Below are 27,643 nucleotides of genomic sequence, written 5' to 3'. Positions count from 1 at the left end.
GCAGTAAGCCAATCAAGAAACTGAACAGCAGTCTCCTTTTCTTGTAAACTGACTCCTGACATCGTCAACTGTGAGACCGTAAGCTTTGATGAGTGCGGCCTTCATCATCTCATATGTGAGATTGTCTTCATGAATTCTGGAGAATATCAAGGGCAGGGCCCTCAAACAAGCTAAGATACTGGAGCCACTTAGTTGCCTCATCCAGCTGGGACAGCTGAGCCATGTCTTCGAAACGAGCTATGAATGGCTCAATTCACTCGCCTTCCTTGTATGAAGGAAGCTTGATGCGTGGGGTCACCAGAACATGTGCAGGGAAAGCGCTCGTGGAGCTTGGGTTAGCTGCACCAGATGTGTCTGAAGCCAAGGAGTCTCACTTGAGCTTCAGCATCTCAAGTTCATGTTTCTCATGTGCCTCGTGCTCGGCACGTTCGTGTTCTCGTTCTATCTCTCGTTGTTCTTGCTCAAATTCGCGTTGTTCTTATTTTCGCGTTGTTCTCGCTCGTATTCACGTTGTAGTCGCTCGTGTTCGTGTTGAATTCTACCTCTTCACGGGCATCATTCTCACGTTGCTGTTTGTAACTAAACCGAGACAGCTCGTGTTCCTTTATTTGTTCGGGGTCAGTAAGACCCATATCTTTGGTTTCCTGTACATATATATTAGTAGCCATAATGCTAACTCAGCTAAGGCTGAGTAGACTAAAGACTGAGTACTGACTGCTATTTGCAGAGAAATGCCAATAATCAAAAGTAAAGACTATAGGCACAGGTTGGTGGTGACCAGTTTTATCTAGTTAAACTGGTAAAGAAAGAAAATTGAAAAAATGCAACTGACTGGGAAAACTATTACATAAAATTAATAGAAATGAATCAATAACCACCAGTAAGATAGTGCCTATAGACTTTAATGATAAATACCTAGGTGTGAGTGAGTGAGTATTATCTCGTTAATAACTTTAGAGCTAGGAGTTAATATCCTGGAATGAGGTAGCCAGATGTCACGGGGGGATGTGAAATTATGAATTAATAATGCTGGATGTTACTTGAAAATAGAGACAAGGAATTAACTTGTAAAAATCTAGCAGTATATAAGTTTTACTTTATTCTGGCTTACTTCACTGATTCTCTAAAGACGAGAATTTATAAACTTTCTCAACAGTACACAGCAGAAACTAATTACCCGGGAATGCTGTTTGTAGTACTGTTAGCCTGTTGAGAAAGTGACTCCACCCCTGACAGTCAGTAACTAATGCTAATAATAATAAACAGGTTCTTGCCGGTGCTTAACTCCTGGCTGGCACAACGGATTTAACTCCTCCGTGGCTGAAGCCTCGGAATTTTTCTACACCCCAGGCCGACGCCAGGGCCATTTTTTTGAAGCTTCGAAAATTGATTTTTTTTTCTTGCCATATTGAAGAGAAAGGTCAGATGCACCTAACAGTACAAATCCCAGCTTCCTAAACGCATTTTATGGTTTGCAATGGAGCGCGGAAGTTGCAGAAATAAATATCGGCAACTGATATCGCCGCCCAGAGGCGATGCCGCAACCCAACTGGGCAGGTGTTGTTTTTTTTATTTACCCCTCAAAACAATACGAATGGTGCTGAAATGTTGTGCATCTAAGAGAGGTGATCATATCGAATGATTTCAGTACATAATCTGTCAGGACTGGCTGGAAAAATAATTGTTATGAATATTTTTTCACCTTTTTGATATCAAATATGTTTATGGTAGTTTCGAGTTTTTTTTTAAGTTATCGTTGTGCCCATGCTTGGAAAAGGGAGAGAAAGAGTTGAATTTTCGGTCCTAAATGAGAAAACTGCACGTCTTCCAAGGTTAGACTCTGCCACAGGAGAATAAAGTGGAGGATCAGATCCGATTAGCAATGTGGAGGATGAGTCGAAACTTCAAGATCCCACACCACGAGCATGGCTAAAAATAGAATCGTAATGCAGTTTCCTAAATATAATTATTACGAATACAAATACAAAGCAGAAATAAATAAGTTTACAGACGGGGGAAAACGTATTTTGTCCGCAATAACATATTCATCTTTATCATTTTCAAGTTCATCTTTGTCATTTTACCTTGTTATTTTCGCAATATATATTGCTGTCTCGTAAACAGGGTGGTTGTATGTGTTTTGCAAGGGAGGAAAAAGATTGTATTTTCTGTCTGGGTCGAGATAATGGGTGTAACTACAGTATGTGTTTTAAGGCATGGCCACGAGCGAGAAAATCGTACATCCACTCGTCATGACAGCAGGTGGTGAACTGACAGATGTGAGAGGGTGAAGTCAAGGTCAGTCTCATGTCCCAGATTTTCGTTCACTTCCCAAAGGTTTTCACAGTTTTCTACAAGTTGCACTGCATCAAATGATCTAAACCATTACAGCAAACCTGAGCAAATAGGTAAAGATACCAAGACAAAAATGTATTTTTCACTTATTATCATGTCTTTTTTTGTACATGCCTGTATTACTTCATAATCGTAAACAGGTGGTTGTGTGTGTTTTGCAAGAGAGGACAAAGATGATATGTTCTGCCTGAGTTGAGATAATGGGTGTAGTTGTGCTTGTTTAGGCATGGCTAGGAGTGAAAAAATCGAAAATCCTCTCATCACAGCAGCAGGCTTTGAACTGCCTGATGAGGTGTATGGGAGTGTAGTGTAGGTCAGTGTGAAGACGTTCAGAACGTTCGTTCACTTCCCAAAAATTTTCGCAGCTTTTTACAGGCCCCACTCAAACGACGCCTGCAGCCATTGATCGGCTAAACATCATTGGATGCCGGCGGCTACGGAGGGGTTAAATTTGATACAAAAGAACTGGCCTAAGTACCAGTTATGAATAATGTAAAGAGTTTGTGTAAATTAGGAGCGGCAACTAAAATAAGCTTAATGTGGAGAAATAAAACACGAGTCTAATTACATTAAGCTCAAAGAAAAGAACTGTAATTTATTGATTACAATGAAATAAGTTTATGTTATATGAATCTCAAAAATGATTTCAAAATAATTAGGAGAATATACTCACTTGCTCATTCAAAAGCTAATTTAACTTAAGCCGAGAAAAAAAAAGAACAGAAATACTGGTCAGTGGAGGGGAGCCAAATGAGTACTTTGGGCACCTGTGATGAACATCAAAATGCTGCTATTCACTAAGCCCGCTTCATCAATTCACCATCTAGGTGGAGATTCAGGAACTCGCTGTACAACGGAGGCGCTGCTCTACGCTGGGCACAAATGGTCCTACCCCCGAGGCGACTCAAAGCTGACTAAATTCGTACGGGGAAGAGTTAGGGCATGGCCGTGTTTGCCGGAAGTAGGGCATGGCCTAACTTCAACGGTCAACGGAAAGAAAGTGAGCGATATAGGCTCACAATTAATCACTCAGTCAAAGCACTAATGTCGTGGATAAGAATGATCACTTGTGAAACAGTGACAAATGTTTTGAAAACCATCCCGATCGAGTGAATATGAGGACGGTTGAACTGAGTTATGCGCAGTGGAAATTTCACTAGAGATCGTGGTTTCTCACTGAAGTACAATGTCACAAATTTGTATGTATACACTCGCACAAATTTGTGACAATCCGTAAGCCGTGTCCTATTCCGCACATGTTTTGAGTATACTTCTCTCGATTTATAGCCAATTTTTACATCTTCTCTTATCAAACAGGTGTAAGAATTTACATAAAGACAATGTCAGAATTTATTTTGCTATAGCACAGAATATACAGTATACATCAGCAGAATCATCCCTTTCATCCCACATGTAATTTGCATCTAAAAAATAAGACAAGGTGGGACACAGAAACTGATGAAACAACGGATGACTATCAAACAGCATGTTCACTGAAACAGGACATACGTCATTCAAGCCTTCTTTATTCGGGCTCAACTTCAAAAGCAAAACTATCTGAACGTCATTTCTTATATTCCAATTTTTTAAAGGTGTATCTTATATGCACCTCGGGATTGTATAAGCAAATGACTGCTTTGAGTCTAAGTCGGGCTGAAATACATGTATGTACTAAAAACATAATTATGTGTGTATAATTCCCAAATCTGAATTATTCGAGCCAGTGTGAAATCAAGACCGACGTATAAAAATATTATCATATAATCATCATTGTCATCATCATCCAGACCGTTATCCCCATCCAATGATGTTTTAAGTAGAGGCCAAAAAGAATGGAAAAAACAAGAAAGAGAGAGAACTGCTAATAGCATATCCATTACAATGGATCACACATTCATTCACTCACCATTCAGCGCCCCGAATCCCAGTTCTGCGTAGAGAAATTCGATTATCTCTCTCAGCTAGGAAGACTGGCCATATCAAAAGACACTGATGTTGTTGGGCACAAAACTAGCACGTTTGTTTAACGCTTCTGCTGGCCGCTCTGAAAGGCAAGGTTATATGTACGTGAAGTCTGGCGATGCTGCACAGCTCCAAAGTTTGCGTCAGCCGGTTATGCTCGACATCTCATAGGCTCATGGGAAAGAGGTGAGTCGAGTAAAATTTCTGGAAAAAAAAAAAATAATAATATGTTGAGAACCACGCATCCTAGAGCAAAACCGAGGGGCACCGACCTCCTGAAACTAATCCTTCAAAGTTCAGCTTCCTCTGCATATTGCCAAAGGATATCAACCAAATTCTCTTATTTCAAATCCTAACCTTAAGGGCACAAACAAGTATTTTGGTCTAACATGAGCTGGCGTGTGGAGCTAGGTGCCGGGATTTTAGACGTATGAATTAATAACTGAGGCAGAAACTAAATAACTCACTGACACTGCCGTTCCTATATCTGGCTACAGAGTGGGATCGATAAAAAAACAAGGAAATCTCATGAAATAATGCCTCACTTTTAAGAATATATTGATGAAATGTACAGTGACCATCAAATGTGGAAGCGAGAGAGATGTAAACATCTTGAAATTTGGCTTAAAGGCATTAAACTGGCAACCAACCCTTGCATATATTCATCTACTGAAAATGCTTGCAGCAGATAATTTACTTCAACATTGTTCGAAGCTAATAGCCATGGTATAAACTCGGGGAATGTATGAGAAAAAGGGGATATAGGGGGGCGAGGGAGAGGCAGAGAATGAGGTCAAGTTGTAAGATGTAAGAGTATGTCAAGGAAAACACAAATTTAATCTCTCTTATAGCATATTCGAGAAGCCCAACCATAGATTTGGAATGACAACATATGGCTTAATAAATGTACTGGTATTTAAAACAATGAAATAAAATGACCTCCAAGTGCTGATTGGGTAATACTAAATTAAACCTTTCATTTCAGATACAACATATTCGAAGAACCTAACCGCAGCTTTGGACTCGCGACTAATGGCAAGTTCAATGGCATGATGGGATATATGCAGAGAGAAGAGGCGGATTTCTGCACCATAGCAGGTTCCACTGATGATCGGTTAAAGGTTGTCAATTTCGTAAGGACTTACCCGTCTGACTTGATGACTCTGGTGTCACTCAAGCCCACTTTGCTTCCCCAACACTTGGCACTTATTCGGCCATTTAGACGTAAGAATGCTAGACAAGGCCATGTTGTTGGTTAGCTTTGGAAATTTCGTCAGGCTCCTCCCTAGCGATTTATTCTACACATTACACCAACATGGTCTCTTGTGTATCATTTATGCAACTTATATCGCTATTAAATAACATACAAGCAGAGTCAGAGCCTTTTCATCTCATTAACTCTCCTCCTCTTACTGATTCCCATCAACCTGTGTCTCTTTGTTGCATTGTTGCATCTTTATCTCTTTTCTATGGCAACGTCAGTGGTCACTGCTCCTCTAAACTATTTTTTTTTCATTCCTCCACCACACTAACGGGCGTATAGCACCCAATTAGCAAAAAACTGATCCCTTTTCTGTCCAACTCTCTAAAGCAAGAGTTGACCGTTACTCCCAGTTCTTCATATATGCAACAGGTCAATTCTGGAATTGTCTCCCTCTGTCTGTAGTTCCAACTTCCTATGATCTGTCTTTCAAACGCAGTGTGTCCAGGTATCTCGAAATCAACGGATATGGAATTTGGCTCTCTGTTGCATTGTTCTTTTTTTCTTGGAAGGAACGGTTTGTGAGCTCCTGGCTTTTGGTTCCTTCTTCATTGCATCTAAGAAAATACACACATGACCTCTTGAACGGGAATGAGAAGTGTGTGTGGAAATATATGTCAGAGTCACCGTGATTTTCAGTGAGAAAGCCTGTTTTCTATAACAGTGTCACTGAGGAAATTTCGACATATGCAGACATATGAGGAAATATGAACTGAATTATCACAGCACCTCCTTAAATGTTCAAGTACAAGATAGGGCAAATTACTGCATCCTCTTTAATATCAAACTTCCTGTGGGAATTAGGCAATATCAGGGGAATTGGTCAACACATCCGCTATCATCCTATCCTTACGATATCTCACCCAAATTATACATGTATAGTATGTAAAGCATATTTCATACCATCCTTAGATTTGAAAAGAGATTTGGATGATGATGATAAAGAGAAGAAGGATGAAAGATAAGTAGGCAGATGTACATAGCTGAGTAGATACTGGCTTTCAAAATCATTCATCCTTACGTCGCAAAACGTCCATCCTGTATGCACAGAGAAGGTGTGGGCCAGTTTGTTGATGGGCTTGGTGGTGTGGGGAGTAACAATGTGGGTGCTGCAGCAGGCATGGGTGTGGGCAACTGGTGGTCGTGCTGTCCACTTAAACATCGCGCTTCTGTACGGCTGGGGCGCCCTTCTGGAGCAGCCGCCTAAAGACCCTTCAGTCAACATGTCAGGACAGGTACATTCATTTGACCAAAGTTCACCAAATGCTTCACATTTTCTTAGTTTCTTCTGTTAGAACTTCGTAGCCTTCATTTATATATGTATATCTATATCTATCTATCTATCTATCTATCTATCTATATATATATATATATATATATATGTATATCTATATCTATATATATATATATATATATATATATATATATATATATATATATATATATATATATATATATATATATAACTCTTTAGTCTCGTAATAATTAAGTCTTGAGTTTTGGTTAAAGTTATTTTGGTGATCGGAGAGCAGGAGGAGTTAAAGACGAATACAGGGAGTTAATCTTGATTTATTATCTTCAAAGTAAAGTCTAAGTTGAGCAGCGTACTTATTACACAGAGACTTAGTATACTAAGTCAAGTTGGACCCCTCTTCTTATTCGATATCTCCACGACCTGCCACACTCTCGTCCTTGTTGCTAGCCTCCTGCTCCCTACTACCTGTCGGTTGTATGGCCAGCCTCTTTCTGCGCTCTGGTTCCTACATTCTCGTTTAGCAGGGGTTGTGTCACGTGTGCTATACTGTTGTGAAATGTTCTAGAAGCCTGTGTGTGTGTATGGTCACGAGACGCTGTTTGTGGGCTATTGTGCTGGTATGAGACATTCTGGAGAGGTGCTAACGTCATTTCCTTTTGGCCCCTAGGTTTGACATTGACCTAACCTCTAGACTATATATGTATGTTGCTAGCTATTATGTATTAAGATATTTTAGAGTCCTGCCATCGCTCGGTCACGCAGCTGGCTGCCCTCTGACAGCAATCATCATTGACATATGCTAATCTATTAATATATAATATTCTTCATCTTCACTCTTAATACATAATATTGATTACAATATTGTATAGATATAATATTCATGTTAATATTGCAATGATCTGGTAATATTACATTTTAAACAAGTTGTATACATAATTGAATAAATGCAATATGGTTAAACTGGTTATTATATGACATTTAGTAAGATGTGTATGTAAAATAGTAAAATGCATTTATGCAAAAAAAAAAAAGCTCAAAGGTAAGATTATGGCAAGAGCTATTAATATGTTATATAATGATACTGGTATACTTCCATATCACGTGTCATTCTTTTTTTTTATTGAATACATAAAATTAATACTATATACAAAATATGTACACTTCATTCAGGGGGGTTTACTTGAATGCTTACTCTACCCCCACTAAATACTACTCCAAATTTGCAATTCTTGCATGCATTCTGTGCATTGCAAACAGCACTACTGCAAATACAATACAGAAGATTATAAAGACAGTAGGTGCTGGGCTATACACATAATATGGGTAGAACATACTCAAACTCAAATCTTCCCAGAGCTTCATTGTTTCATTGATCAGTTGCATAGTTTCAAACTTAGGTGACGTCAACACCTGTGCTCATGTTTAAGTCCATATTAGGTAGTTTGTGGAAATGTTTGTGTGCATGATTAAGGATGGCGTAGTGATTGATGGTGGATAATGTGGACATGGATGGTGTAAATACCGCACAGTAGTCTGGTTCTATGTATAATCCTGATGCTGAAGTATGAGATGGTGGTATATCTGGACACACTATGTAAACTGATGTGTTATGAGTGAAATAAAAAAAAACTGTGAGTGTCCAATGCGTTGATGGTGTACAAGCTTATCTGGATCAAAATTGAAGTCACAGTGATGATGAATGTAGTGATTTCTTATGATAGCCATTTCACAAGGGACTGTTTCAGTAGGCTGAAACGTGAAAAATGTACGCAGGACAAAGGTGAACAGCATGTAAGGATGTGCGGCACTTTCGTTCAATTGTTGATTCACTTGCGATAGTGACAGTGTTCCGTCTCTTGGAGACCATGATGAGTTCGGTGTCTGTATTGATGTTGGTGATGACCAAAATGTTATTATCCTTAGAAGGGAAGGGGTGTAATTTGTTTACTGTGAACAGGTTGTCAGTTATGAAGGGTACATGAACTGCTACTGATGTTGGTGTTAGTGTTGCATCTATCTATCTATAGCCCGACACCCTAATCCCGCAAAGGGTGGCCGCAGACAAAACGCCTCCAAGTCACTCTGTCACCCACCATTTGACTCCCCTCCCCCCAACTCACCCCCCCCTCCCTCATATACCTCTCAACTCCATCCCTCCACCTCATCCTCGGTCTACCTCTCCCTCTCCCTCCCTACACCTCACCTACCTACACCATCTTAGTCAGTCTTTCATTCTCCATTCTCTCCACATGTCCAAACCACCTCAGTGTATTTCTCCTAATCTTTTCAACCACATCCACATCTACCCCACAACGTTCCTTCACTTCTTCATTCGTCAACCTGTCCCTCCACGTCACTCCACATGCTCCTCTCAAGTAACTCATTTCCACTGCTCTCACTCTTGACTTGTTCCCCTCTTGCAAGGTCCACGCCTCGCTTCCATACGTCAGGGTAGGGATCACAATACCATCATGCAGTGACTTCTTAACTTCCATACTCACCTCCCTATTTCTCATCACTGCTTTCAGTGTACCAACAACCTTTCTTCCCTGCTGTACCCTTTCACGTACTTCATCCCCCAAAGTTCCATCCTTACTCATCACACTACCCAAGTACTTAAATGCACTCACATTCTTCATATCCTCACCATCCAACCTCACTGCACACTCTGTGACTTCATTCCTCTCAAACACAATAACTTTACTTTTGTTTACATTAACTTTCAGCTTCCTCCTCCTACACACTGTCCCAAATTCATTCACCAAACCTTGCAACTCCCATTCATCTTCACTCAACAATACTGTATCATCAGCAAACAGCAACACTGGAAGCTTCCAAATCTCACCCTCATTCATTAGGGCCACCCCCACATCCACTGCCCTACCTTGAACCTCCTTTACAACCCCATCCATATATATATTAAACAGCCATGGAGACATCACACACCCCTGTTTCAGTCCCACATTGAGATCAAAGAACTCACTCAGCTCACCATCCACTCGCACCGTAGCCCTAGCTCCCTCGTACATACTCTTCACAGCACTCAACAATTTCCCCTCCATTCCATATATTCTTAATACCTTCCACATACCTTGCCTATCTATTCTGTCATAAGCTTTCTCCAAGTCCATGAAGGCAGCATACACTTTCCTTCCCTTCTCTAGATACTTCTCCACTAAACATCTTAGAACAAATATCTGATCTACACACCCTTTTCCCTTCCTAAATCCCCCTTGTTCTTCTCCAACTAGCTCCTCTGTCATATGCCTAACCCTATCAATGAGTATTCTACCATATACTTTACCAGTCACACTAAGAAGGCAAATACCCCTATGGTTACCACATACTTTTCTCTCCCCTTTTCCTTTGTACAGAGGAACAATTATACCTGATTTCCAGTCCTCTGGAACCCTTCCCTCTTCCCAAGCCAATCTACACAACTTCCATATCCACTCCACAACAATCTCACCTCCATACCTAAGCATTTCACCACACACTCCATCAATTCCTGGGGCCTTTCCCAGCTTAATCTTCTTCATCGCTTCCACTGCTTCCGACCTACTGATCTCTTCCTCCCTCCTCTCATCTCTTCTTCTCCCAGCCATTCCCCAACCACTTATACTCACACTGTTCTCACTCTCTACATTCAACAAATCCTCAAAGTGCTCCTTCCATCTCCTCAATTTCACTCTCTTCTCCACCAACAATCTATTATTCCTATCTTTCACTCCCCTACTATTTCCCCTTTCACACTGCCTTACTTTCTTTACCTCCTTCCAAAACAATTTCTTACTCTCCCTCCATTTCACACTCAGAATCCTCCCAAACTCTTCATCCACTTTCTTCTTACTCTCCTTCACCAGTCTCTTAACCTCCCTTCTCCTGCTCATATGGATATTATTGCATGAAATCCCTACTTCGGAACAAAGGCGTCAATTTATGTTTATGTATGCCTTGACTAATTATCTGACGTAGCTCATGAACTGGAAGTAAGTCAGTTGTGATCTTCCCATTACCCGCATTTGAAATTCCTTGCATAAGTGCCCTGTAACGAACTCTAGTGTTGTCTAATTGGAGTAGAATTGTGTTAATGTGTTCCGTGATGATGGAGAAGTGTTGGAAAAGTGTTATGTTACCTTCCATATCATTTATTTTAGCTACACTTTCGAGAGCTATGTTTTCCGCCTTTTTCAGATTTTTCACGATTCTCTTCATTGCTGAGTTATGTCCTGCGATGAATTTACCTTGGTATGTTAGTATCTGAGCTATTTTATTAAATTTGTTGTTTATTTCTTGAAGGTCTTCCTCTGTAGCCAATCCAAAGATGTTCCCAAGAACAGCACCACCTAGGTCAAACAAACCGCACCTTTGGCAAGTACGTGTGATGTTCTTGTCGCTCAATACCTCCGTTCCATGAGATGGGAGATCTTGGATTATGATGAGCATAGTTCACTTAGCCTGTTCTATCTTCCATTTCGCTAACTTCACTATTTCATCCACTTCCTTTGTGTTATGTGCTTGTGAAACATAGCCTCCTATCATGAAGTCCAGGGTCCTCATGGGTCTCGTGATGTTTTCTGAATAAGAAGGTAATTCGTATATGTAATCCAGACTGATTTCAGTACTCATGACATCTTTTACAATTGACGTCGTGGCCGTTGGAGCTATGAGGCATCCTTGCCGTACTATGTGTTGGAGGTGTAAGTGAGCATATCCTCTTGCTATGTAGAGGAGAATCCATAGCATAAGTCCCTTCATTGTTACCCACCAACAAAAAAAAACTATTAATTTTCTCTAATGGTCATGCTCTGGTCGATGATAGTGAGGATGTTCGTTACGGTTGACTAACGTAGAACAATAACTTGATTGTTATTTTATTAACAGAAGGAGTTTCAATCGATTTTTAAATCTGTAAATGATGTACTGTAGATTTTATTGTAACAGTTGCACCTATATTTGATTGTTTGGTATATGACTTTAATTCATTTTTGTAATTATTGTTGTTTTCTTGATTGGTTTCATGAGTTACGTTCGGTTGTTCGGTTGTATCCGAGGCTGTATAATTATTGGATAGTTCCCTTGAAACTCGTTTTAAATGGTCAATATGAACTTGTTTCTCTTCGCCACTTGACAGTGACCTAATTCAAACTTTGTTTGCTTTTATGTTACTTACTTTGTATGGGCCCTCAAATTTTGGGGATAATGTATTGTCTCTCTTATGAATGATACCATAAACAATGTCTTCTAAGCTGATTGGCAAGTCTCTTGCCTTTTTATTAAATGCCTCCATCATTTCTTCCTTGGACATCATTAATTGTTTTTTTACTCTTTTGTGTATGTCCTGGAATTCACGTAAACGGAGTTTAGAGTAATCATCGGAATTGTATATGGGCAGACTGTCACCTTCTAGGAGCTCATATGGTAGTTTTTTATCTGTCCCATATATAATGCAATGTGGTGTGTCACCTATGGATATATTTACAGATCCATTCACTGAGGCTTCTACTCTGGGAATCCAATCATCCCAGCTTTTTTTTTGGGGGGGGGATAATGAATAGAGGAAGGAAAAACAAAGAGGAAAAAAATAAGTCCATGTGCCTAAAGGCAACCTCCATTCATAAAATATTTGTAACAACTGGATTTGAATTGAGGTGGATTAAATGTTTGTGGGAAACAACCCCAAGGAAGTGAATTCCAGACAGTAGTAGTTCTGGGGATAAATGAATTTTGATAAGCAGAGGTTCTGCATTGTGGGGGAGAGAGTGTGAATTCATGGGCGCTCCCAGTTGCCTGGGTATTTCGGGAGAAAATGTGAAGGGAAGGAACAATTGAAGCCAGTTCGTCTGAACACTTATGGTAAAAATATCTATAAAATAATGCTAAAGAAGCAACATCTCTATGTACTGATAATGGAGGAAGGTCTTGCGTGAAGGCACGATTATTTATTAATCTAATGGGTTTATTTTGAATTTTGTCCAACTGCCTCAATGCAACCGCTCCACATCCACTCCACAATGGTGAACAGTATTCGATCTGAGAACGCACATGACTTTGTATATTGTGGCCATCTGCTCGTCAGTGAAGAACTCACAAACTCTGTACATAAGTCCCAATTTTTTGGAAGCATTTTTAGCAAGGGATTTAACATAAACTGTTCAGCTTAGGTTGGGGTTTAGAGTAACACCTAGGATATCAATTGTAGTGGATATGGGAATATTGACATCATTTAAAATTATGTGAGAGTCTGAGGGATTCTTTCTGTTGGAGAAATTAATGTATTTAGTTTTCTGAGCATTAAATGAGACCAGATTTGTTTGTCCCCATTGATTAATTTTAGAAAGGTCCTGGTTCAGAGAAATTGCTGTGTTTATTTGGGAATTTATAATATCAAATTGTGTAAAGGAGGTACTAATTGTGAAAGAACTATGAAGGGTCGAGTCATCAGCATAAGAGTGTATTGGGTTGTGAATGACAGATAGGAGGTCATTTATATGAAAGAGAAAGAGGGTCGACGCCAAAACTGATCCTTGAGGTACGTGAATGAAACTGAGAATAAATACCATCTACCATGACCCATATTTTTCTATTATGAAGGTAAGAAGAAATTAGAGGAACCAGTAATACAAGGCCATTGTGTGACATCTTAGACAATATGGCCTGGTGCCATACTCTGTCAAATGCTTTTGATATATCTAGTGCTATTGTGTGTGTTTCACCGTGTTGGTCATTTTTGTTAATCTGATGGGTAAGAAGGCAAACAATGTCTACAGTTGAACGTTCTTGTCTAAATCCATACTGCCGATCATTGATTAATTTATTGATTTCTAGATGCTTGAATACATGTGTTTGTTAATTAGTGTCTCAAAAACATTACCGAGAACGGAAGTTATTGCAATTGGTCTATAGTTTGATGGGTCAGAAGTTGCCCCTTTTTTTAGGAACAGGATGGATATTTGCCTCTTTCCAAGAGGCTGGAAAACTTGAGGTATAGATGAATAAGCGGAAAAATTTTGCCAATACAGGAGTAAACACTGAGGAGCAATTTTTAAGTACCATTGAAGGAATTTCATCTGGACCAGTAGCTTTGTCTGCTGAAGGATTCTGTAATACAGCTTGTACGTATCTGATGTGAATCATGAAAGGAGGTATGTGAGGGGAATCAAAATCAAGTACAGGAATATTGTAATTTTCTGTATTTAGGGTTGAGTTTGTTGAAATAATGTCAGCAAGAAGTTTGGCTTTTCCACGTGGGTCACTTACTAGATTTCCATTGGGGGACTGTAAAGATGGAATGGAAGAGGAGGTAGTGAAGTTAGTTTTGAATGAATTAAGGATTGACCAGAATATTTTGTTATCATTTGGGTTGTTTAGTAGTTTGTTAGCCTGTCTATGCAGAAATTTTGATTTAGAAAGATTGATGATAGTTTTAGCATGGTATTTGATATTTCTATAATAGTTAAAGGCTACTTTGGTTTTGGTCCTTGTATAAGTGTTATAGGCTATTGTTTTATGTTTTGTTACTCTAGCACAATTGTTGTCAAACCAATTAGGAGAATTACATCTTTTTCTGTAACTATGATGGGGAATGAATGTTTCTATGCCGATTTTAATGAAATCCTGTATGTGGCCTAATGTGGAATTTACATCTTGGGAGAAAAAAGAGGTCCAAGGAACATCCATGAAAAAATTATGAAGTCCCTCCCAGTCTGCCCTGTCGTAGTGCCATTTAGCCACCACGACCTGTTCAGAGCAGGAGGGTGTGGTAGGTGTTAAACTGGTGACTTGAATCAGACAATGATCTGAGAATCCGAGCGGGGACTTCACTTCAGCACTATAATTATCTGAATTGGTTGTTAAAAACAAGTCCAATAGGTGGGGATTTTGATCGGGGTTGTCTGTACACGGGTGGGTTGACCGACTAACTGGGTGAGATTAAATGAGTCTGCAAATAGCTCACATTCAAGACCAGAGTTATCAGTCCTGGCTGAATAAGTGAGCCATTCAACATTCTGGACATTAAAATCACCCAGAAAAGTAACTTCTGATGCAGTACTAATGCTGAGGACACTTAGTTGTGAAGACAGAGAGTCAAATAAACTCGTCTCTGGAGGGGCATTAGGGGAACGATAAACACAACAGAAATACTTAATTTTACCAAAAGAATTTAATTTGTATATGGAATAGTCGAAATAAGGACAATTAAATTTAGTAATCTCATCCAGGGCAATTTCTGATTCAGCAAGGCAACATAACCTCCTTTGGGTCTGAAATTTTGAATCAAGACATAACCAGGAAAATTAAATCTAGCTAAATCAGAGGTGGAGCTTACTTGTGTTTCTGTCAAAAATAGCTGATCAGGGTAATCAAACTTGAGGAAATATTGAACAGAGTTGATGTTGGAGTGAAGTCCCCTAATATTGCAAAAGAAAACATTACTGCACTGACAAGCAGATTGAAGGCGCCGCAACACTGGAGGTGTCACAGTTGCTTGATGACGACCGGGAGGGCCCTGTGCAAACGACCCAGCCCTGCCGGTGGTGGTCACCCGAGAAACCACCGCACTAACTCCCAGTATAGCAGCAGCCATGGTTCTTTTTTATGGGGGGGAGAGCAGGGATGTGTTGTGAAATGTGTATGATATGTAATGACAAGATTGGTGTTTTATGGAGAGAGGATAGCTGGTTTAAGGCAATGTGATATAATGTGGATGTGTGTGTTGTGTAAAGAGGGCAGCCTGATGCCCTCTGATGTTTGAGGCAGAAAGATGTGTAACCAGCTACTAAGACCTAGGAGAGAAAATGGAATCCAGGCTATTCCCTGAGTCTCCCGTTACCTTGGTGGTAGTACTTCCCTGGGCGGGGCTGCCTGCCCCTAGTACTTGCATAATTTTCAATGAGAATTTGTCATAGCACATCTAATACTATTTTGTTTTGTCTCTCTACTAACCCATTAGACGCTGGGTGATAAGCTAAAACATTAACCTTTTTGATATTGTATTGTTTACATATTTCTTGTAAGATATCAGAATTAAATTCTCCTCCATAATCACTTATTAGTACCTTTGGGGTAGTAAAGTGACATATAACATTATCTATTATTGCCTTTGCTACTGTCTCTGTTGTTTTATCTTTAATTGGAGCTAGAATTACATAACGGGAAAAATGATCCGCTGCAACGAATAGGTATTGGTTATTATTGTATGATAATGGCATCTTGAGTAAATCAATCGCGACAACGTCCCATGGTTGATGTGATACAGGGTAATTACCTATTGGTGCAGGTGATATTGGGTATTCTTTGTGTTTTGCACATGATCTGCATCTGTCTATACGATTGTTTATTACATTTTCGTAATGTTGGCCAGTAATATAACAACTGGGCTTGTTTCAATGTCCTATCCTTTCCAGGATGTTCTGCATGTGGGCTATCGTGTATCGTTCGTAATACTTGGGGTATCATGTCATTAGGTACTACCAATTGGTTAGTATTTCTTCGGCGTTTTGGTTGTCCTGGGTTGATCTTGTATAAAGTATTATTGACTATTGTGAATTGTATGAGTGGTACATGTAGTTTGGGTAATTGTATGTCATCTCCACTTTCTAACTTGTATACACTCAATCCTCGTAAATTGCGGCAATTTGGGTCTGGACCACTGCATGATTTACGAATTCCGTGATTTATGAATAATAACTCTTATGTGAAAAATTAATTTCGGTCTGGACTTTCGCCAACCAACCCCCACAGCACCCTACCAACACCTATCTAGGCACCATCAAACACAAACATACAAATTTAGGAATATTCAGTGCATGTATTTAATAGAAATTAGCAATGTTAAGAGATCTCACCTTAATCCTATGACGATCTTGCTTAAGTGAATGGAGTGCGATGGTGTTGGGAAGAACTTAGAACTTCTCAGCATGAGGTGGGGGTGCTCCCTTATACAGTTCTCCCTTCTCCAGTTCCTCTGCCTCCCTCAGGAAGCCCTCAAAGTCTGCCTCAGAGATGACAGATGCTACGTCATCCTCGTCCTCAGTGTGTGAAGGGCCAGGCTGTGGTTCAGGCACAGCTTCTGCTCTTACCCAGGCAAAATAGTGAATGATGAGTTCCTAATGTTTCTCATTATCTCTGCGATTATGCAAGTCCTTGTAAAAACACACAGCTTTTTCTAGGTAACCAATACTCTCACTACACCTTTCCTCATCACGTTCAATGGATTTCACAATCTCCTAGGCCAAGTCTACGTAAACAAGCAAATCACTGAGCTCCTTCATAGAAGGCTCGCCACGTTCCTGCCCATTCACTTCACTCACTTCACGGTTGATCTGCCTTTCCAAGTGCTCGTCATCTTGTATAACAGCCTCCACGACAGCCTCGCCATCGTCAACCTTATCAGTAATTACATCCATTATGTCACTAGCTGACACTTCACCACAGCCTGGCAGATTCCGAGCCAGTTGAACAACAGCCTGTACGTTGTCCTCTACACTCTGAGTTGGCACGCCGTCACTCATGAAGTTAGGCAGGAGAAAGTGCCAGGCACATGAATCATTGCAACATTAAGCTTGCCCCAAGCCTCTAGTAGTGCATCAATAGAGTCCTTGATGTTAAATTTCCTCCAGAACTGGTACACAGACAACACCTCCCGACTTTCTCCGGGGTCAGACTCAACAACACCCACCTCTGCCTCACGGTCGCTGCTGTCTGCCGTGATCTCTTTCAGCAACTGCTGCTCCGGTGCATCATCGATGACAGCTGAGGTAAACTAGGGATAAAATAACTGTGTGTAAAACAGCTTTGTATCCGCTATTATCTCCTGGTCAAGTGGCTGGAGGAGAGAGGTGGTGTTGGGTGGGAGGAACATAACTTCGATGCTGGGGTGACGTGAGGTTAGGGCTTGTGGGTGAGCGGAAGCATTGTCCATGAGCAGCAACACTTAGAATGGAACTTTAACACGCTTGCAATGAGCCTTCACATCCTCAACAAATCTGTCAAACCAGTCCATGACTAAGCCTGTACTAGCCCATGCCTTAGCCTGCTGATGCCAATACACCCCTGACTGATCCATGTCTTCAAGGTTGCGGAAGGTGCAGGGTTTTCTTGTCTTATTAATTTAAAAAAAGGCTCCATCTTGAATGTTCCCTTGGCATTGGTGCAAAAAATGATTGTGTAGTGCCCCTTGTCGAGCTTCCTTCCCCAGGCCTTTTGGTGTTGACGTGGGATGTATGTGGTGCCAGGCAGATTTTTCCACTGGAGTCCAGTCTCGTCCATGCTGAAAACAGTTTCTGCTGTATAACCCCCCTCCTCCAAAACTGCCTGGATGACAGTTGGAAAGTCCTTTGCCGCGGCCACGTCAGCAGACGCTCTCTCTCGAGTCGTGTGCACGTTCTTCAGGCGCTTCCTTGTCAGAAAGTTAGCCAACCACCCATGGCTAGCATGGATGGGCTTAGAGGGGTTGATACCGAGCCACTGACTTGCCAATTTGTGAAAACTCTTAGCCTTCTCCCTGATGACTGAGCTGTCGACTGGAATATTCTTCCTTGCCTGCTTCAGGACGAACATCTCCAGACATCTTTCTGTCCAGATTACTGCCTTGTCTCTGCACCGTACCTGGCCGTCAATGAGCCCAGTCCCGTAAATTTTGACGCACGTCTTCATTTTCTCCCTGTTCTTGTAGATCGTCCTTATGGTCGACTCGTTCTTCCCAAACTCTTTCACTAGCTTTGAAAACTTCTCTCCCTTCTCAACATGACGAATGAGCTCCAAACGTTGACTGTACGACAATGATGGCAGCTTCTTGACACCATACTGCTTAGAGCGCTTCATCGGGGGGTTGGGCGGGACCATGGCAAGTAGGAGGTGGGGGGGAGGAGTTGCACAAAAAAAGGCAGGTAGCTCTCATACTCCACGGCGATGGTCTGTAGCATGCGGACTGGCGGGACAACAACAACAACATGGCAGGATTAGTATGCACATTTGGCACCAGGGATGCGTGGTGATTGGTTGCTGGGTCGCGATTTTGAGTTTGAATGCCGCAGTTTACGATTTTCCTCAGAAAAAGCCTGCTTGGGTGCCTAGGTCTGCGATTTTCGTGACTTTACGGTGAGTTAAGGCCCTCTCCCACTTTGGCGGAAGTGTGGAAGATAAAGTCACGATGTGTCAAAAATCCCTAATCGTGGGTATTCGTCATCAAAATCTTGTCCATTCGTGGCATGGTGCCGATACGTCGCACGAGGTGGAAATTTGTCGTGGGGGACCACGACGTTTTCATGCTGCATGAAAACGTCGTGGCCCTCCATGATTTTGTAAAATTTCGCTGATTAGTTGCAAACAACAAGGCGACGCCTCGGCGAAATCGGCGATTACCCTGCGTATAAACCGCGTATGATCGCCGACATCGGCGAGGCATCGGCAGTAAAAAAAAACGTTGAGATGTCATACGGTCATACGGCGAAGCGTCGGCAATGTATCGGCGATGCATCGGTGAGGTTAATACGACATAGCCTACGTAAACCGTACGATATGTACCGGGTTGTGCGACAGTAATATTTCATCTTATGAATGTCGGTGATATATCGCCGACATTTCGCGGATGAACCGTCGATTAATCGCCTTAAATACGCCGATGACGGCGAGGCACCTGTGATGGCCTCGGCGTTTTGTGTGCGAGGTGCGTGCGATGCATTCGCCGACACATCGACGATACATCGTCGACAGCACGCCGCCGTTGTACCTTTATCGCCATTGAGTCGCCATAAAAAAAAACGTTAAAATTTGAATTTAGAATAATGCTTGTGCATTACGCCGACATATCAGTGATATGTCGGCTACTAGTCGCCAGTTATATCGTCTACTGCGCCGAGGTTTTGGCGTTTTGTCGTACTGGTGTCGCAGGTATTACGCCGACACCACGATTCTTGGTCAGAATCGTCGACACATCACCGACTTCAGCCACGATTTTCATCGTGGCTTCATCGTGCCTATTTATGCCGAAATGGGAGAGGGCCTTTAAGGTTGCCGGCAGTATGACAGCCACTTAGACTTGATTTATGAATCCGTGATTTATGAACATGCGATTTACGAGGATTGAGTGTATAACTTTAGACCATGTTGGATCAAGTCTTTGTGCTTTTGCGATTTCATCGTGGTTTGGGATGTCTCCTTTGCGATCTAATGCCGCGACCTGAATTGTGTTCGGCTTCCTAGATAATGCTTCGGCTACTAGATTCATTTTGCTTTGTTTATAATGAATATGTACATTGTAGTTTTCGACTGTACGTTTCCATCTTGCTCTCCTCCCAGAGAGGAGTTTTTATTTAAACATACCCACTTGCAGTTTATGGTCGGTGAATAAGTGTATTTCGTAACCATATACCAAATCTCGAACTTTTGTAATGCAACAACCACTGCAAGTGCCTCTAAGTCTGTAGTGCAATAATTTTTCTCTGCACCTTTTATTTGTCTGCTGGCAAGTGCAATTGGTTGCTTCTTTCCTCTTTTATCTTCTTGCATCTATACAGGCCCTAATCCTTTAACTGATGCATCTGTACAGATAATAAATGATTTTGTGAAATCCGGATATGCCAAACAAGGTGCATTTGTTTAATTTTTAATTTGTTAAATGCTTGTTTTTGTTCTTCTCCCCATTGGAATATAGCATCTTTTTTGAGTAGTTGGAATAGAGGAAAGGCTATATGAGAGAATTGTTGTACGAATGACCTATAGTACCCAGCTAGACCTAAAAATTGTTAACTTCGTCATTCGTAGTGGGTTCAGGAGAGTCTCTCACTGCCTGCATTTCGTCATTAGTGGTGTGAATACAATTAGCACTTAATGTGTGGCCCAAGAATTTTATTTCCTTTAAGCAAAATTTGCATTTAGAAAGATTAATTTTTAAACCGGCATCACCAAGCTTTTGTAAGAGGAGCTCTAATTTCTGGAGATGTTCTGTGATATCTTTCGTTGCGATGATAATATCGTCATGACAAACAAATATTCCTTGTCCTAAAATTCCAGACAATACGTAATTCTTAAGATGCTGGAATATGCCCGGGGCTGTCCTATACTGATAGTGTCCTCTATTTGTGGAAAAGGCAGTGTATTTACGTGACTCCTGATCTACAGGAATTTGATAATAACCACTTAGCAAATCGATCGTGGAGAATACATTATTTTCTGGTCCAATATTCTGTAGGATGTCGCTTAGCAATGGCATGGGAAATCGGTCTGGGATTGTGTGATTGTTTAGTTTACGGTAATCTACTACCGCACGCATTTCTGAATTTTGTTTAGGCACGAAGAATAATGGGGCATTCCACGGGGAGACTGATGGCTCAATAATTCCAAGTTTTAACATTTCATCGACATACTGATTTGCGAGTGTATGCTGAGATTGTGGGATTTGATAGGCCGGTACTTAAATCAGTGGTGTATCTGGGTGCACATTAATCTTGTGATTAATCAGGTTAGTACACCTAATTGTTCTCCTGGTAATGCTACGGTGTCCCTGTGTGTATCCAACAGGGTTAACAAATCATTTTCTTCATTAAATTCACCTGAGTGAATTAAATTCTCTTTTATGCTTTCTCTGTCAGTAGATTTTATCTCACTTGTCTCTCCAGCTACAACTATTTCCATCACAGGGGTGGGACATTTTTCAATATTAACTATACAAGTCCCTTTTTTTAACTGTACTTCCCCATTCATGTGAATAATTATGAATATCTGAGTTTGCCCTTCGTCGTTCATCTGACATAATGCTTTTTCTACTGACAATCCTTTTACTTTACATAATTCTTCTAAGACCTAGAACAGTACTATTCCGTAACTTGCTTTTTATGGTAACTTTCATATAGGAGTTAGGTGGTATAACTAAATCATTGGTGAGATGGGCTGAAAAAACTGATAAATCAGTACCGTTACCTGGGTTTCTAGTCCTGGAGGCTGGGTGGGGGGGGATCTATACACTCCTCTGTTTGTGTATGTTTAAGCTTTTAATATTACCAATTCTTTTTGGTTCTCTTTTACTAATCGGCGAGGGCTCTGATGGTATATCCTCTATGAATTCATTGTCAAAGTCTATTCCATTCATTTCTGGGAGTAAAGTTATTTTCTCTGTTCTCATGCATCTTAAGCCCAGTAACGTATGAGCTTTAATTGCTAAGTTTTCAATTATATAGAAAAATGCAGAGATTGGTCTTGTAGTCTCTGTGAAACTTATGTTTAACTGTATCATACCTTTTACTGTGATTTGTTTCCCATCTACTGTATATAGGTCTAAATCAGATACTTCCAGGAAAGTTACTTTCTTCTTATTTCAAAAAATTCTATTTATTTCTTCTTGTGTTATTAAGTTCACTGGAGACCCTGTGTCTAAAAATAAGGAAACATTTTGATCCTCACATACAGCAGGTATCAACATACACTAATTTCCCAATATGTCTCCTATGTGAATTTTAGACTTGCTTTTCTTTATGTTTGTTCGTTTTTTGTCGTGACTTGGTCTTCCCCCGATTTGAAAATGGACACTAGTTTTTCTACTGTTTTGCAGTTACTGGACCAGTGCCGTGGGTACCGGTGATGCCTACAGTAGGGACCAAATTTTTGTGTCTTATGTCTTTCCTCTTTTGTTTTGATAGAGCATTCACTCCATGTGTGTCCTGGTTTTGCACAGTAATGACATAGAATGGACCTATCACCTGACTGTGATCTATGAGATGACTTCCCATGTTTAGTGGTGTCTGTTGCGCGAGATCTGCTCAGACACGGAAACTTATGAAACTGCTTGTGGATTGGTGTTTGTGATCGATGCTTCAACGCGTTTGGTTGTTTGCTCTGCCTGCTTTTGGGTCACGATCGATTTTGATCTCTGTTTGGGGTAGTTGTAGCTGTTTTCACAGCTGATACTCTCTCAGGCATTCTCATTCTACTAGAATGTGATTGTGTTTCGATCACCCCTGCTTTGCTACACTGCATCTCTATCTCATTCATTAAGTGTAGTAAGCAAATACCTGGGGTGTACGCGATCGTCTTGGCGATCTTAAGGGTCCTATCAGGTAATTTACACAAGGCAGCTACATAACCAGTGATGTCCACGACGAGGTCTGGGGACATCTTTCCATCTCCTGTTATCCAGTTTGAGTTTTCTAAAGTAGCTAATAATGTTCTTTTGATCGTGGAGACATCAGCAGTTATTTCACTGAGCACATGATTTGTAGTGTGCTCCCTTACATGATCTATAATCTGGGATTATACCTGGCAAAAAGTTCATACCTTCAGAAAATTTCTTCATAAATTCAGTTTTATATTTATCATATGCCTTAGCTCTGAGGAGCTTATCTGATCTTAGGAAGTCTCCTGCTGGGCATCTTTCCTGACTAATCCAAGAGGAAAAAATAGCAATTTTCTCTTGTTCATCTTTAATGTGTCTTTATATGAAGATCTGTTCAGACTGATTGATCAATGAAATGACGTCAGTGTGATCTTTATCTGTGCCAGAGAATTTCGGGGCAGTTTTATCCTCATGATAAACGAATATCTGAGTTTGATCCGTGGTATTCATCTTCTCTGGTTGCTCTGTTAATTTAACTTGAACTTGTTTATCGTTGTGTGAGGAAATAGTGGAATAGATTTTCCCTGAACGATGAACCTTGTTAAGTATATTTTCATAGGTATGAAAGTCAAAGACATATCTCACTCACTACATCAGAGTAGGTTTGCCAATCATCATCATCATCATCATCATCATCATCATCTAGAACTGAGGTATTGTTTCTTTATCTTTAGTTTGTGGTGAATTTTGTAGGGTGGGTGTGTTGCTCTGGTACTCTCTTAATTCTGTATCCACAGTGGGCGCTAACTGTTTATCATCTGATACTAACATGGGTGGAGGCGAAAATATTCCTGTCATATCACTTAGCTAAAAAGAATTCATGTTGCTAAGATATGGTGTTATGAAATACATCTTTTTTTTATGTCCTAACTAAATAGATGAGTAAATGAGTTGTAATAAATGAGAGACAGTGAGTGTATAAGTGTATATATAAAACTAAGTAAAAGAGTTAATTGTACCTAATTTAAGCACTGAGAAGAAATGAGTAAGTATAATTACACCCACTTGATACAGATGGTCACTCAGAGAGGAGTGTCGAAGCAACTGTCGATCTCGGAAGGCTGTTTGTGGGCTACTGTGCTGGTATGAGACATTCTGGAGAGGTGCTAACATCATTTCCTTTTGGCCCCTAGGTTTGAGGCACCAGCCTCTTAGGAGGCGTGGGTTCGAATCCCACTGCTGCCACCATATCTTGTTAAAACTTCGTAGCCTTCATATATATATATATATATATATATATATATATATATATATATATATATATATATATATATATATATATATATATATATATATTTAAACTCGTTTTAGTCTCTTAATATTTATGTCTTGAGTTTTGGTTAAAGTTATTTTGGTAATCGAAGAGCAGGTGGAGTTGAAGATAAATACAGGGAGTTGATTTTGATTTATTATCTTCAAAGTAAAGTCTAAGTTGAGCAGCATATTTATTACACAGGGACTTAGTATGCTAACTAAATCTAGTTGGACCCGTCTTCTTATTCGTTCTCTCCACTACCTGCTACACTTTTGCCCTTGTTGCTAGCCTCCTTCTCTCTACTACCTGTCGGTTGTATGGCCAGCCTCTTTCTACGCTCTGATCCCTACATTCTCGTTTAGCAGGGGTCGTGTTGCGTGCGCTATACTGTTGTGAAATGTTCTAGAAGTCTGTGTATGTGTATGTGTGTATATGGTCACGATTCTGTTTGTGGGCTATTATGCTGGTATGAGACATTCTGGAGAGGTGCTAACGTAATTTCCTTTTGGCCCCTAGGTTTGACATTGACCTAACCTCTAGACTGTATATGTATGTTGCTAGCTATTATGTATTAAGATATTTTAGAGTCCTGACACCTCTACTGACGAAAATTCTTTAGCGGAGAGAGGTACTGTATGCATTTCTCTTTGTTTCACGTTAAGAATGAAAGTGACAGACACGCCCTAAAAGTGAAGAACTGTACATGCAGTAGAACACTAGACTAAGGAGTCTTTAACTGTGGACTCAGGGGATAATTGCTTTTGAAGCATTCCATCACTTGTATCTCAGTTTATGACAAAGACATTGTCTTATGTTATCTTCAGCTTCTAACGACGATTTCATCATTTTTTTTAAATTCTGTTGAAGTAAAAAATACCTACTAAACAGAATGAAATCTCTTGCAGGTAGAAAGGATTATTTATAAAAAATATAATAGACATTCTCAGAGTAAGAATTTAATTTCATTTCACACTGTTTCTACCCATTTGCAGCAGTTGGATCAGTCGTTGACAAAAGTTTGTCAGATACTTCACTTCTCCAATTTCTTTCCTTCCTGTACTAACCAATATTGATCTACCATTGGTAACATTGAGTCATGGTCAGATCGTTTGAGACTAAACTGGCATCCCTTCTGGCACTGTTTAGTTGCAGGATGAGTAGACACCCCAGGACGAAAAACAAGGACTGTCAAAGGATGGATGAGCTTCGTAAGCCATCAGCAACCAAGTAGGGTAGGCGAAGCTCATTCACCCTGATTGGTAGTCCATCTTGGAGAAGGAAAACTGACTTCAAACCTGGATACCCATAGTGCCCAGGGATTCCATAACCCTCCCCATAGGTGAGCTCTGACTTGGGAGGTTCAGGGGAAGGGTTTACCACCTCCTCCCTTCCCAGCACAGTACAAAGTAACAGTGCCATGAAAGCTGAAAAAAAGGGAATGGACCAGGGTCAGCCATATTCAGCTAACCTTGACCCAGTCTTGCCAGTGGGTCCATCCTAGAGTGCTGGCGGGGCAGTAACCTAGGACTAATCATGTTGGTACCTATACTGATGGCTGCTGGGCAAAACTTTTTGGACCTCAGGAGCCAGATGAGGGTGCAGGCACCCACCAGCCCCTTTCTTGCTATCGAAGTATCGTTGTGATGAAGCGCACGCATTAACCGGAAGTTCCACTCTCAGGCTTTAACATTTGGATGGCACACTGGTTGGGCACTTGGACTGTTTTAAGCCTCTTACAGGATGACCTTTGTTACAAAAGCTCGGCATTTGGATATCAGCTTAATTGAACGGTCTAAACTGAGATGGCTTGGCCATGGCGAGACTAACACTGATGGTTACATAATAATACTGGTCTGGCTGTGACAATGGTGCGCATCATTTGGGCATTGCTGAGGCTGTTTCTGCACACGTTACCTAGTTTGTCGACAGGGTTACTCAGCTGATGAGCATGTAATGCCGCTGATGCTGGTGCACACATTGTACTTCATCTGTCTCTACCTAAGATGAATGCTCTTGAAGAGTGTCAGCTGCACTGACAAGGAAGGCTTCGAAAAAAGGTTAAGTCCCCATGGCTCTGAACTCTGGAATACCATTAGGCCTTACCTTCTGAATTTTGCAAAATCACTTAGGCTGAGAATAACTGGATCTTAGTTCCAGTGACTGGACCTTCACCTACTAGTCTTGGTATTCCAGTTTAGGACAAAGGGTCTCATCATCTTTTTCTGGAAAATGTAACGAGACCGACTTGACTGCAGTGATTACCGTAGTTATGGTGCTCAGAATGCAGACTAATGTTCTTCCTTTTGTGCTCTTGATGACAGTTCTGGGCCAAATGCTAAAGCTTCAGAGGTCTGAGCAGTCAAGATTTACACCCAAAAAGATTACAGTTGAACAGATCTGTAACTGTGAGTTCTCATACAAACTAATTGTGAGTTTTGATAAGGATTTTTGCAAGGTATATATCTCAAGAAACCATATGACTTCGTAAATCAGAAAGCACTTTGGGTACTCCTACAACTCCATCCGGCTGTTAGCTTGATCGTATTCATAACTAAAAATGTTCTTAAGTGTGGGGGTGGAACATCCGATTTTCTTCCAATAAAGTTTGGAGTGAGACAGGGATGAGGCCTTGCCCCCTCACGTTTCACCATATGCATGGGTTGGGTACTTGGTTGGAGTGTAAGTCAGTGCAAGATATTAACTGGCAAATATAGGGTTAATGACTTTAGTTTTACTGATGCTGCATTTATCCTGGGGAAGTCAATTGAGATCAATGGAGAATGTCACTGGGGGCTCTCGATGCATTTAACGACAATAAAAAGCCACAGGAACTACAGGTATCTTCGCCAAGATCAAGGTCAAATTATTCAGTGGCTTGTTCAATGAAGTAGCATGTGGTGCGTAGAGGGAAGACTTGGAAAAGTTCACTTATGATGGAGGTGTGGTCGGTAACAACATAGAAAAGCCGGTGAGATCTTCCGTCATAATCGTCTGGCCTTGGCCAGGATGAACGTCTAAGTATTCTCTGGAATTATGGATGAAGTAGCGTATGTTTAGGACATTAAGACTTGAAAAAGTTAACTTACGATAGAGATGTGGTCGGTAATAACATAGAAAAGCTAATGAGATCTCTTGTCGCATTGATCTAGCTCAGTGGTCCCCAAACTGGGGGCCATGGCCCCCTTGGGGGCCATATATCAGAATGTAGGGGGCCATAACCTGAACCGAAGGAGTTTAGCGAGTAGGTAGTCAGTGGAGAGAACTTACACAGGCTCAGTACAGGTTTGTGCAATGCCTTGTTGCCAGTGAATTTTTTTTTATTGCTGAATCAGCTTTTCGCAATAATGCAGTTTTTAATTACTCTAAGTATGGATTTTTTAAATGTGCATTTTATTATTCCTTTAGCACCATTTCAATAATTATATAAGATTCAGCTAAGACAAA

The 27,643-nt window shown here is 40.7% G+C and overlaps 1 protein-coding gene across 1 annotated transcript in view; it reads left to right on the top strand.

The window, feature by feature from the left end:
• LOC145397125 (glutamate receptor ionotropic, delta-1-like) overlaps nt 1-27,643 on the top strand; it is a 65,370-nt gene that overhangs the window by 31,903 nt on the left and 5,824 nt on the right. Inside the window, exons 7-8 of the mRNA XM_080270324.1 lie at nt 5,303-5,541; nt 6,629-6,813. Coding sequence (XP_080126450.1) covers nt 5,303-5,541; nt 6,629-6,813 — 424 coding nt within the window. The remainder of the gene's footprint in view (nt 1-5,302; nt 5,542-6,628; nt 6,814-27,643) is intronic.

This window comes from Coenobita brevimanus, chromosome 40 (genome assembly GCF_032717465.1).
Source record: "Coenobita brevimanus isolate Jiangsu-jjx chromosome 40, ASM3271746v2, whole genome shotgun sequence".
Lineage (NCBI taxonomy): Eukaryota > Metazoa > Arthropoda > Malacostraca > Decapoda > Coenobitidae > Coenobita > Coenobita brevimanus.
The sequence above is the reverse complement of the archived record's forward strand: the minus strand, read 5'-3'. Positions and strand labels throughout refer to the sequence as shown.